Source organism: Rhipicephalus sanguineus, chromosome 1, assembly GCF_013339695.2.
Source record: "Rhipicephalus sanguineus isolate Rsan-2018 chromosome 1, BIME_Rsan_1.4, whole genome shotgun sequence".
Lineage (NCBI taxonomy): Eukaryota > Metazoa > Arthropoda > Arachnida > Ixodida > Ixodidae > Rhipicephalus > Rhipicephalus sanguineus.
In genome coordinates, this window is record NC_051176.1 from 133,980,050 (window position 1) to 133,993,408 (window position 13,359).

The following is a 13,359-nucleotide window of genomic DNA, read 5'->3' on the forward strand; positions in this document are numbered from 1 at the left end:
ATCAGCTGGCGTCGGAAACGCGCGCGCGGCACGCGTGCCACACAGGAGAAGCAGCCGCCTTTCTCCCGAAGCTGGCGATTGGTCAAGTTCAACGGTAACCGGCGCAGCGGTAGCAGCACGCGCTGACCGCCACCAAGGTCCCGTGGCACGCGTCGGGGGAAGCGGAGACGACACGGTAACGGCTGTGGGGGAGGAGAAGGCATGTCGCGGGGCCTCCCCCGACGCTCTGCCTTTCCCGTCACCACCCTCTGTAGCAGCCGGGCTGAGGCAAATTCATTGCCAGTTCCGAGCCGATTATTCCGAGACTGAAAGTCGTCCCCTGTTCATTCGACCAACTGTGGCGGACGCCGGCGGTTGCAGGGCTACAGAGAACCCCTTGCCGGCACGGGCTAGCGCACACGCGACCGTCGAGAACCCCTTGCGCGCCTGCAGCCGCCGCACACCCTAACACGATGGCCTCTGGATCTGAGCAGCTGAGATGCTCGCGCGGTCTGCTCCTGCTACTCCTCGTAGCCACCTCGTCGCTCGTTTCGGCGCAAATGGCCGACAACTCAACGCGCGCTGCGTCTCGGACGGGTCTGTCTGCCGTCAGTACCGCTGTCGCCCCTTCAACAACCACGGAAAAGCCGGACCCCATCAAGGAGGCTTTCGACTCCATGTCTGAACGGATCACGCGAATTATGATGAAAGAGTTCTACCCCATGGTCAGCGAGCTCATATACGACCCGCGACTTTCAACGGGTTGTATCGGGTCGCTCATGAAGATCGGCCCGGCTTTGAAGAACTTCGACATCTGGGCCGTGGAAAGTGAGTGCTCTCTTGGCGTTACGGCCTTTTGATCATCCTTACGACGCCATGGTGCTCACGCGCGAGTACTAAAACAAGCTCAACGCGTGAGCCCTCATGCAAGCGTTTAGCGAGTTTTTTTTAAGTTCTCACAGCCATCAGCAAACGAGTTTTTTTTTTCTGTTGCCGCTATTATAACTAACCTCGTTTAGCCCCCTGGGTATTTTATCTGATGCATTGTTCTAGCGGTTCTTGTTCCCTTGTGTTAGCTCTAAGCGTTGCTCTAATAACGTATTTAATCAGAAAAACTATCACCCATGAAGTGAGTGTGGGCCTCTGATTTTGACTTGATAGCTGTCGAGTGTGGTAAATTATTTTTTACACTGTAATCCTTTTTTTTTTCTTCCGTTTAGACACTGCATATGTCACTCTATAGGCGTCGCTCCTTCTGATGAATACGTGTTCGTGCTCTAGAGGAGCGCCATATATAATATGTAACAATTTATCACGTGATCCAATACATGTTTCGTGAGCAGGCTAAACGCGTGATAAACTTTAGGTTGACCTCGCGATGTCTTAAAGATTGTCATGCGTACCTGCTTGTCATCACTGAACACAGGCTGTGAGATTCAAGTCGTATTGTTGCCATAGGATCGAGCGAAAGCGATATGATTATCAAAGAATGGACACATTTATTCGACATGTCAGGAAACAACCTATGCTAAAAGCGCAGTGGTCTCTACGCTATATCGGGAGGAGTGAAAAGCACACGTATATAACTCGTCAGGCGGAACTGAATCCGGTATTAATCGTTTCCTTTTTTTTTTTAGCTCCTCACTATCGTACGGCCCATTCTGGTGGTTCAATGGTTGTAAGGTTCGGTTGCTGAGCTTGAGATCATGGGTTCGACTCTCGGTTTGCAGACGTCGCATCCCAGTGTAAGGAGGGAACGAAGAAACGCGAAGGCACTTTTATTTAGGCTCACGTTAATGAAGCCCATAGAAAAATAATCAGGAGCCGTCAGCTACAGCGTTCCTATGGCCCCTGTGCGGGCTTTCGAAGCCCATCATTTGATGTATAAATATACACAAACGGTTTCTTTTTGCAAAGCCCCGGCCACCAGCTTAAAAATATTACGGCGATAGAAAAAGTCTAGGAACTATAAAGAGTATTTCCAAAATACTGGCAAGGAGCCTGGGATATTGAAAGAGAAAAGTCCCATGAGTCCGGCTTCTGGTTTTCCACGTCGAGCTAAATAAAAATAGCAGGGAGGGAAGAGACGAGAACGGGGGGGGGGGGGGGGGGGGGGGGGCGAATGTACACAGTCAGTAACTCCGTCATAGTTACTTCCTAAATCATCATATGAAATGAGAAAATAAAAATCCAGTTTAACTATGGTTTACGTCAGTATCGAGTCAGTTATCGCGATACGCTGAACAACGTCCAAATCCCTAGATATTATCAAGTTAACGTCATCATACAGTGTGCAGCCAAATATCTGCATTTCCATTGGTTTGTCGCGTTAGGTATCGAATAGACTCGGTGGTTGGGTTGGAGGCATTACTCAGCCCACGTAGCCCCTTTAAACGAGTATTGGTACAGCGACTTGGACGTATACACCGGGAACGAATGACGACGTTTATCGAGAACTGACGAGAACGTTTAAATAATATAATTAAGGTAATATATTAGCGTTCCAGGAACAAACAACCACACGCAGTATACTTTGAAAAAGGAAGGGGAAAAAAGCAACACATTGTCTTTGGAAAGAGGCAAGGAAACCGCGCTACTGGTCATCGGCGGGAGCGAGCCGTTATAGGGCATCGGTCACGTGACGGCGGAGAAACTTGGTCGAACGCCAGAACGGGCAACGAACGGCGCGCACCGTGTGTTTCCCGCGTCGTCGGCGACGACACCGAAGGAAGAGCGGGGTGTCGTCGTGGTGGCCTAACTGGCCCGTAAATCCCGTCACCGCGCCAGCGGTGATGACGGTTCGCTCAGTGGAGGCCTTTCAGGAGACGGCTCCTGAGGGGGATCGCGCGCGCCACATAGACTGGCCGTCGTAACCTTTTAACACGCGGATCTACGCGCGTCCGATGTGTACGCTCGGATTGAAATTTTTCCTCTCCGTCTCGCGCTGTTGACGCTCGGTTATGCGCGCGTTGTTGTGGCGTGTGTGTAGACCGCGACATACGGGACGCCGCGGCGGTCCACGGCGTGCGCGTGCCGCCGATATATGTACGTACAACTGAGTGGGAAAAGCAAGGTAGAGCGCCTCGTCGGTTCTCTGCTTGCACGGCAACGGAGTGGTTAGACTCATCGATTAAGGAGAGACCAATCGAGTAAGGGTAGAAAATCGTGGGATATATACGACCGTTTTACATCATGACAGCAATTGCGTATTTACATTTCACAAGGGCTACTTTTGGGGCGGGTTGGTATTTCACAATTGTAGTATGAATTAGCGCGACACACACACACGCACACATACACACACGTGTCACACACACATACGTGTGTGTCTGACACACACACACGAAGAGATAAGAGGGGCGCTTGCAAGTCAGCTCTATTGTCTCTTTGTGTTTGTCATGTTTTATTTTACCTGTCGCGCTAGTTGATACTAAAGTCGTACTTAAATATTGCACCATCAGAACGTTCCAAAGATTCAGCACGAAAGTGACGCAGTATGTGACAGTGATGCCTCCCTCCTTGATTATTATTATTGTTTTGCTCATCGGGCCTCAAGCGTAAGAATACGTATAACCCATATAACAAAATAATAACGAGAAATATGCGAATAGACTAGGTGCGTTCGCTTTTCGTAGAGGTGTCATCTGTGAGAAACAATGACGTACTCTGTGCCCAATCGCTACGGGTTTTATTTAGCGTATAGATGTTAACGAAGTGGCAAAGCCAACGTTCTAAAAAGTGCAGCATTTAGCTTCTGTTTGGTTCTACACGACATAAGCTATCGATGTAACCTCGCCAATTACATCTGTGTAATCGAAACCTTTATTTTGAAAACTTCCATCCTTCTTCGAGTAATGGTGTCCACGCAATTCGACAGCATATGGCTGCACGTATACGGTCCTCGCTTGCCGCGCAGCGGCCATAATTGTCTTCGTCCGGGTGCAAAATACGGGCTAAGAAACACCGTAGCCGAAGCGGAAACAATGGGATTCTGTTATGCAACCATCAGAATATAAGCAAACAATAGGGACGCTCAAATGGGCGGCAACATCGACGCAGAAAGGAAGAGGTGAGCGAGAGAGTGCGAAATCTTGTTTATTGTCCCGTGTGCTCGGTGTCATCTGTGAACCATATTTATAGCAGCATACGTCGGAATATTTTTGCGTGCTCCATGGAATCATCCGCGGTGATGACCTATGCATTGCAGAAGCACCGGAAGTGCCACTTCGCGAGAGCACCATGCACTTACGTTTCTGATCGAAGACGCGCATCTGGTGCAAAACAAAAACGCAACCGCTGGGACTTGCAACGGTTACGCAGCCACATTGGCTTCCAAAGTGGATACGTTTCCATGTACACAGCTATTATCTATATAAGGTCCCCTCGAATTGTCTCTGTTCGGAAGTCACAAACAACCTGTTTGGAGTATCCGAGAAGAGGAAAAGAAAGAAAACAGGAAGCTATCGGCCACCGCATGGAGTCATTCAAAACATTTTTTTATTGATTTCTTGCTTTCTGTTTTTGTTTTCTTTCGCTTTTCGGTAAACAGCACGTCACCGCTATTCAATCCTTTCAACAGACAGATTTTTTTTTTTCAAGCAGAACTCCATAACCTCCTGACTGTCACGCACGTTACCCGTTTTGTGCCTTTTCTTACGGCGAGTTTGCCGAGGAGCATTGTCAATGCGCGCGCGACCGTGCGCATATACGCCGGCTGACAGCGACGCGTCAGTGAGCGGGTGACAGATCAGGCCAGAGAAGCCACCACTCCGAAGACGCCCCGGGATCGAATTAAGGCATACACGGGCGTGTATAGATGCCGCATGGACAGTCGTCTTAGTCGTCAGATGCGACTTATCTCCAAAATGGGGGAGGGCGGGGAGGGGGTGAATTCGCCAGGGCGTGAAGGACGAGCGCCCACTGCGATGGCGGCCGGTTACGAGTCTCGCGATTTCTATCGGCCTCTATTTACACTTGCACGCATGAATGACTCCCCGCTGAATGTCCGAGAAAGAAGGACGCGCGCGAGATTCGCTGACTTCGCCGAACAACAAGCTCTTCCACGACGGCATGCGCTCTTGTCAGACCGGCGGTAGTGGCCGTTTGGTACAAAGCACGTGCAAGTTCCCCGCGGCGCGATGAGTAACGGGTACCGAAGAACTCGCTCGTGCACGCGCGTCTCGACAGGATACAACGAGAACGCCTACGCACGTGTGCGCGACGCCTTACGGACATTGTTCTAGGCGCTTCTGTTTGCTTCTCCCGGAAGAATCACCGCTGCGCCGGGCCGCCGCTGCGCAAGAACTCTTTGTGAGCATCGTCACGTGCTGTGAACCACGTGTTTATGGTGTGTCAGGATCTCGGGAAAAGCGCGTCCTGTCGACTAGCACGCAGTCTGCAGAACGACACCAGGGCTGCATGAACTCGTCGGATCTCTGATCTACACATCGCCGGTTGTCGCGAGGTCAAACGATTGCGCACCCACTGCTATAGTATGCGCCACGTCTCTATACTTTTTCCGCGGCGAACCAAGACCGAAAGATGAGAAAAAAAAATAGTAGAAGACTCGCACTGCGGCGAGAGATCAGTGAACGTTTAGTAGCAATGTGTATATCAACAAGCTAACCACAAACCCCGTAGCAAAGTGGCTGAAGAATTGGGCAATCATGAGAGCATTGGTCAAGTTAGCCTCAAAACTTGACCTATAGCTCCAGATAGCGCCACGAAGTACATGTGCAGGAATATACACCGCTCCGTACTAAGCAAGTCTCTTTCTCTAAAACGGAATACATAGTTAAAGAGCCCACTGAGGAACAGACACACCGTAGAGACCACAAGCGCTTATAGTTTCTTGAAACGACGACACGCTGTAACGCATGTTTCTCTCTAACATCGCTGATAAATAAAAATAAAACCCAATGTGCAAGGAAGTATTAGGTGTGCGTAATCGTAATAAAACGGCTATATGGAAAGTTCGCCAGCGTTGCAACGGGTGTTCATCTATTACCGATCTATTATCGTTTGGAAGCGCTAGTTGGCATTTACCATTTATATACACACTTTTGTGTGAGACTGTTGTGTGAGCACTTCCATCGCCACAATATATTTGTTACTTTGGCTGGCTCTTTCCGCCAATGCCGTTTACGCTTGTGCTTTGTAATTTGTAGCGCAGATTTGTTTCGATAGTTTCGTTATTCGGCGCACTATGCAGCCCGACACATGTTAGCGTCGCATTTGACTTTTCAAAATATATGCTCGCGAAAGTATGCGTAGTAGCTTAGCAGTTCCGTGGCACGTACTTGTATTCTGATACATCGGCGTTCGTGATTTTCAACTCAGCGATACCAGCGCTGCGTCGTGAATTCGTCTACGCAAATAGCTAACCAATCATATAAGGCGCGGAAATTTCCTAGCGGCATGATTTCACAATAGCTCTGATGCGCTCGTTCCACTAGTCATTAACTGCGAAGCAGTTTTAGGGACCGCCCTATTGTCGTCTCACGACTCGAGTTGGCGTCACGCAGGTCCCACGTTTGATACACATAAACCGAGAAGGCTGCACGTCTGGAACGCCAGCGTTGCCGAAGGGCTATGCCGTCGTTCTGAGGCAGCGAAGCGACAGCGAAACGCCAGCGTCGAGAGTTAGACACGTATATCTACGGAAGAGAGAAGCGGAGGCGAAACGCCAGCGCCGGGAGTTACATGCACCGCGCTCGAAGCAGCAAACAGTAGAAAAGCAGTAGAAAGGAGACCATAACACAGAAAATAGATAATCGAAAAACAAATCAGAGAGTCACAACAAAAGAACGGAAAAGGACATAAAATATCACGTAACCACGCGAGAAGAACAAAAAAGAGCAGATTAACACAAGAAAGGAACACAAAAGAACAGAAAATAGTAGATAAACACAACATAAACACAAGGAAAACACAGGCGAATCAATGCTCCGCAGTTCGTACGTTCGTACAGCTTTCACTTGGGATGGAACTGGCTTACATTTTTTTACGTACGCCGCTGGCACTGGCGTGTAAGTCCATTCGTTCTAAGATTCCGTTAGACAAGGTATCTTGCGAGTTAACAAAAAATGTGGAGCAGACTCGATCCCTGGTCCAAAAGAGTAGTAGTCGGATATTTTGGCTTTAACAACGTTTTTTTTTTTCTTTGTATATATCGGAACGAGTAAAACGGGGTGTATGCAGGAACTGTATAAACTATTTCGAGCACCAGATGGTCACAACCAAAAATGGGAAAGTTGGAAGTATATGCAAACCCAGTTAACATCACACAGCATCCAACGCTCCCTCCCACAAAAAGGTAAACAGGAGAAGACAACCACGAAAATAAGTGAACTCAAATCTGGCACAGTCACTTGATCGCAATGTACATTACAGAAAAAATAATCTTGCTGTATTTCCACAGACTGCACATCTATGACACTACAAAAACAATTTACTGCCCTTGGAGAGCGCGGTAATGCCGCTCGTAGCTATGACTGTCCGATGGCAATTGTATATGCAGTGCACATCGTCATAGAGGTGCGCAGGGTTCTCCAATGAAAAAAAAAAGGGGGGGGGGGGGGTTGAAGTGGGCGAAGTTGAACCGCAGCCCCCCCCCCCTCTTCTAAACACCTCACACTAAGGCCCTTACGATCAGTACCCAGTGCAAATACGAGGTATTAGGATGTGTGTGTGTGTGTGTGCAGGGGGGGGGGGGATCTATGAACGAAGTTGAAGAAGAAAAATTGTGCGAAGTCATCTACAAGAAGTTAAAGGCACGGAGGCAAAGAGACAGTAGAAGGCGCTACACTTGTTTGCCCAGGTCAAAGCGCCACAGTCCGGCAAAAGAAGGCGACGTAAGCGCAGTCGATGTCGAAGAAAACGTTTTCCTCCTAGCATAGGCGTGCGCAGAGTTCCCCATTAGGGGGGGCAAAGGTTCATCGCAGCGCCCCCCACCCTACTAAGTCAATGTATGGGGAAGATTTTGCGTCCCCCCCCCCTCTTAGGTGACTAGAAGGGTCAATGTACGGGTCGGATTTTGCGCCCCTCCTCTTAGATGATTAGGGGGGGCAGCCGCCCCCCCCTGCCCCCCCCCCTGTGCGCACGCCTATGCCTCCTAGTAAGCTCTGGTGTTCAATTGATGAAATTTAGCGTTCGGTATTCACTTATGATTTTTGTTCTCTTCAAGGTTGTAACACTTTCTATACCTTTCTCTCTCTCTCTCTCTCTCTATCTCTCTCTCTCTATATATATATATATATATATATATATATATATATATATATTATATATATATAGTGAGCGTGAGGAGGAGAGATGTGATGGTGGGGAGGGTGGTAAGGAGGGAAGGAATCCCACTACTCACCACTGGTTGACTAAGAGAGAGAGAGAGACAGAAATAATGGGAATAAAGACATAGAAACATAGAAAGACTTGGCACGACTAGTGCGAAGCTGCTATACTAGGGAACGGGAAAGGCAACGGCGGCTGCGAGTAGAGCCCGAAGCGATGGAAGCCCTACGCCAACGACGACGTGCCCGTAGATCTATGAGAGGTGCAAACGCTCGGTTCTGGAGTTTGGACATCCGTGTGGTGACTAACCTAGCTAAAGCCTAGCAACAACCTAGAAGCAACCAGATTAGACTTCAGAATCATTCAGTTTCGCTGTTTCAAGCCTCCCGCGACATAGTGCAAGCTTCGGCAATTTTTTATGATGGCATTATATATATATATATATATATATATATATATATATATATATATATATATATATATATATATATATATATATATATATATATATATATATATATATATATATATATATATGTGCTTGTTCCTACCAAGAGCTTTATCTTACCAGATGTACTAATCATGGCAAACAAACAGTCCCTCGGTGATTTTGTTTTATGCATTTAGAGTCACTTTAGTTATATTTCTTCTATTATGTAAATCACATCCTTGCCTATGTTGTCTTGTGCCTAAAATTTTTTGTATTCGGAAGTTTCTTTTTTTCCAGTTTTGCTAATGATACTTAGCCTTTTCTATGAGTAGACATATTTTTTAGCTATTAGTGTTATATACTTTGTGATTATTTGTTATTTTTTTATCACTGCATGATTTCTGTCGGTGCGATTTCATTTACACCATGTTTGTATGTATCAAGATCTCTAAGTACTTGTCAATGACTACGGGACCTCCTTTCATGTATTATGTGTTGAAATTTACACAAGCCTGAACTAATAAAAATGTTGTTCTGATCCTGATACTCAAAAGAGAAAGAGGGGAAGGGGGGGGGGGGGGCTCGTACATATAGATCCTTTCGCGTAGGTTGTTGAAAAGATTAGTCCTGAAAATTATTTTTCTTTAACTAATGCCGCGGTATTTTCGTTGCAAATTGAGCGCCGTATTACATAACAAGTTCACGAACTCAGAGTGGTAGAAGGCCTTCTGCAATGCTGCGCATAACGATGAGTCTCTTCCTTATCGAGAGACGCGCCGCATATATGGAAGGGTAATGTCGTATTCGCTGCACCTAATTATTATTCAAGTCGGTATAGCTTCGGCATTTCGGCTATGTACACTTCGCATATATATCAAATTTCCCTCAGGCGACACCTAGTATACGAATATATATTAATAAAAATGTGTTTTTTCCTCTCTCTCTCTCTCAGCCGCTTTCTATTCCAAGCTTAAGCTGCTGTATGACCGCTCGAACGCGAACAAGGCACTTGCTACAAATGTGGACGACCCCTGTATACAACCGAGTGACGCACCGTAGCGCGTGCACTCTTTGCAAGCGTGCGCAGTCGGCAGCCCATTTACGCAACTTCTACCTTATGAGGCGCCAGGCATGCGTAACTTGCCATCGCGCAATAAAATGAAGCGCCGCGCTTCGACGAAACTGTTCAAGGCGGAGAGATGACGACGGGGCGCGCACACGTGTGTATATACAGGGTTCAACATTGAGCCGCCGGTCTTTTCCGCGTCTCAGCTTCCGCTTGTTATTCAAACGCATGGCCGCGGGTGACCAGGCGTGCGCGGTGGGGCTGTGCCACGCGCCAGCGATCGATGGCTAGCGTTCGCCTTTCACCACGCAAAGGAATTGGCTAGATTGATACGAGGAAAAAAAACTAGATGTCGGGAACGAAAAGAAGCGGAAAGTCTCTCTCGCTCCTGCCTGCCCTTGACAGAGAGGGGGCAAACAGAATCACGTTCCGAATTTCTAATGCGTGCGCGCATGCCATAATCATAAACTCAGGAAGTTGCTCCTACGGACCCAGAAAAAAAAATTTTTTTTCCTTATTTATGACAGAAATCTTAACTAGAATTTCGTCTAAGTTTTGCGCGTGCAATCTAATAGCCTCTTTTTAAATTAAACATAATCTGAGGGTTCTCGCGTAACGGCTCTTTCCGTGACGCGAGTTTTTGCGCGCCTTCCTAAACGCTAATATAGGCGCAGGAAGGGTTCTGCAAAGTGCGCCTATTTTTGGTTCTGTTGTAGTGTTGCGCCAGACTTTTAGGGATAAGGAAGAACACGCTTGGCATGCATAACATCCTCAGCTCCACGAATACAGTACACCTCTAGCGTCGAAAGAACGTTTACAAAACCGTACCTCGCCAAGAACTCTTCCCCCCCTCGCAAGCGATGAATAAGTGTGCCGCTCAGGCATTAAGAAATTAAATGTTACATGTACTCGCGTAATCAAATTCGCTGTAGAGCAGCAGTATGAGACAGTTGTTTGTAGTAGTACATATCGCATTTAACACCGAACGCAGATTTGGAAACAGAGCGAGAGAGAGAAATAGATGAAAAGGAAAGGAAGAGAGGTTAACCTGGTGCTAGTAGCCGCCCTGAACTGTGGTGGGGAAAAAGGGGTCGGAAAGAGGACAGAGAGGTATAAAACAAAAACGAAAAAAAAAATTGGGTAAGGGGCGAAGCATGTAGGAAAGGGTGTTTCAGCTCCACTAACGTGAAACCTGTGGAGGGGCGAAGCGCGCAGCGTGCGTCGATATTTCCCACAGCAAAATCACTGCTAATGGGCGATGAGAGACAGAAGAAAGATTAGACACAGAGACCCGCAGTCCGCTTTTAGTAAACGTGCACGCTGCGAATCTTTATTGTTCAACTACGCACAAGAGAAATCTCCCACCGGCACTACATTGCTGGTCAAGATCCAGTGCCTATATATACGGGGTGGCCGGTGAACAGTTGTGCAGCGCGACCACTCGGTTTTTTTCAATAAAAAAAAACTCGCTAGCAGACGCTAATAATAATAATATCTGGGATTTAACGTCCCAAAACCACAATATGATTATGAGAGACGCCGTAGTGGAAGGCTCCGGAAATTTTGACCACCTGGGGTTCTTTAACGTGCACGTAAATCTAAGCACACGTGCCTCAGGCTTTCATCGCCTTCATCGAAAATCTAGCCGCCGCGGCCGGGATGCGATCCCGCAACCTTCGGGTCAGCAGTCGAGTGCCATAACCACTAGACCACCGTGGCGGGGCGCAAGCAGGACGCTGCCTGCGTCGGCGTTGTCTCTCGCGGGCAAGGTCGCGTTCTCGTTCCTTGCGAGCTGGTAGTTCAGCGTTCATCGCAGAAAGAGCGTTTCCATAGTCAACGCGCGCCGTTTGCTTTCTCTCGCCACACGGCGAGCGCTGAGGCGGTGGCGCCCACTCTTGCGCTCAAGCAAATGGACCGTCCCGACTGCAGACGAGGATGCACGCCGACACGCCGAGACCCTAAGGTGCTTCGCCCCTAAAATGCACACATGCGCTCATAGGCAAGTAACGACAAAGGACGTGCGCTAACTTCAAATTGTCTTATTCAAAAAAGACACGAAAGTGTTTTGCCGGATTAATTTATTCTATACTTTTGCTCATTCACATCTACATCACTTTAGTAAAAATAAATTATTTAGCTGCGGCGTACCTTGCTACGGGAATCTTAGACAGACATATACGGAGTATCTACTTTCGGTTAAAATATTCTCTCTTTCCGTGCTGCGTTGATTTGGGATGTGAGCACGGGATTATTATAGGTATGGTAGCAGTGCACCTCAATTTTCGAAAATACCTAGTCGGTTGTTAGGGAAGCTCTAATGGGAGGTAGCCGGATTAATTCTGACGAGGGTACTCTACGTGCACTCAAAGCACGGTACGCGAGCACTTTCTTGCATTTCGCGCCGCATCAGAATTAAAGCTTCCAGGTAAGAACCTTCATCGAAATGCGGCCGCCGTGAACCGGGAATCGAACTTGCCAACGAACGGCCTACAAGGCAACATAACCGCGGCATGCGCATGTCCAGTTTATGTAAAACCGAGTATGACAGCAAGCCACGCCGACGTCGCCTTCAAGCGCGAACTTTTCCCTCTCGGAATGCGATTTATACGCACATATAGAGATCGTTCGCCTTCGGCAGCACACTGATATGCGCGCACTGCGATGGCTTCCCTATACGCCCCACGTCAAGCGTTTCGACCGAAAGCTGCCCTGCCCCGTGCGCCACTTGTTTCACACTCTGTCCGGCCGTGTTGGCGAAAGAATACTTCCTTCAGCAGAAAAGGACATTACGGGGGCATACAGTATACTATACAAGGGTATCGAAAGAGGAAGAAGAAAAAAACCGAACCGTACTTATATCTTCAAGGCCAGCAATATCGGTCTTGTCGTTTGCATCCGGGTTTTTTCCTTACCATTTGTTTTGCCTCATATTACCTTCCGAGAACAACTGAAAGAAAGAAAAGAAAGAAAGAAAGAAAGAAAGAAAGAAAGAAGAAAGGAAGAAGAACGAAAAGAAATGAAGAACGAAGAAAGAAGAAAGAAAGAAAGAAAGAAAGAAAGAAAGAAAGAAAGAAAGAAAGAAAGAAAGAAAGAAAGAAAGACGTCGCTCCACGGTACCTACGAATGGCGCGTATACATATCGGAATTAGCGCAGATAACACCAGCACATGAAGCAAGCCTTTGCGGCCAACGCCAGTTAAGTATGGCCCCAATCACTCGCCTCATAAGGCAAGTGATAACAGGCCAGGCCCTGACAGGTCAATTCAACCCCACACAAGACAGTGTACGCAACAGATTATACTAAGGAAAAATCCTGGTCTAAATATAGAACGCTCCCAAAAATATGACAAGGAATGATGAACAAAAATCACGTGACTGATCGCTTTTCACTGTCGCGAGCGAGATGAGGACCTGCATTCACAAAAGCATCCTACACTAGAATTGCTCCTAAGAGAAAGTTTCAGCCAATCCTGATGGCGGGCATATCATTAGCGAAGCCGGCTGGCCAAAGACAAAGAGCACGCGCAAAAAAAAAGTAATTGTTAATTTTGCACCTTTATAAAAAATATATGGTGATGCAGATGCACACTGATTC

The 13,359-nt window shown here is 47.5% G+C and overlaps 1 protein-coding gene across 1 annotated transcript in view; it reads left to right on the forward strand.

Moving 5' to 3' along the window:
• Positions 1-452: 452 nt before the first annotated feature.
• Positions 453-13,359, forward strand: part of LOC119398550 (nose resistant to fluoxetine protein 6) — a 49,502-nt gene continuing 36,595 nt past the window's right edge. Inside the window, exon 1 of the mRNA XM_037665394.2 lies at positions 453-807. Coding sequence (XP_037521322.2) covers positions 453-807 — 355 coding nt within the window. The remainder of the gene's footprint in view (positions 808-13,359) is intronic.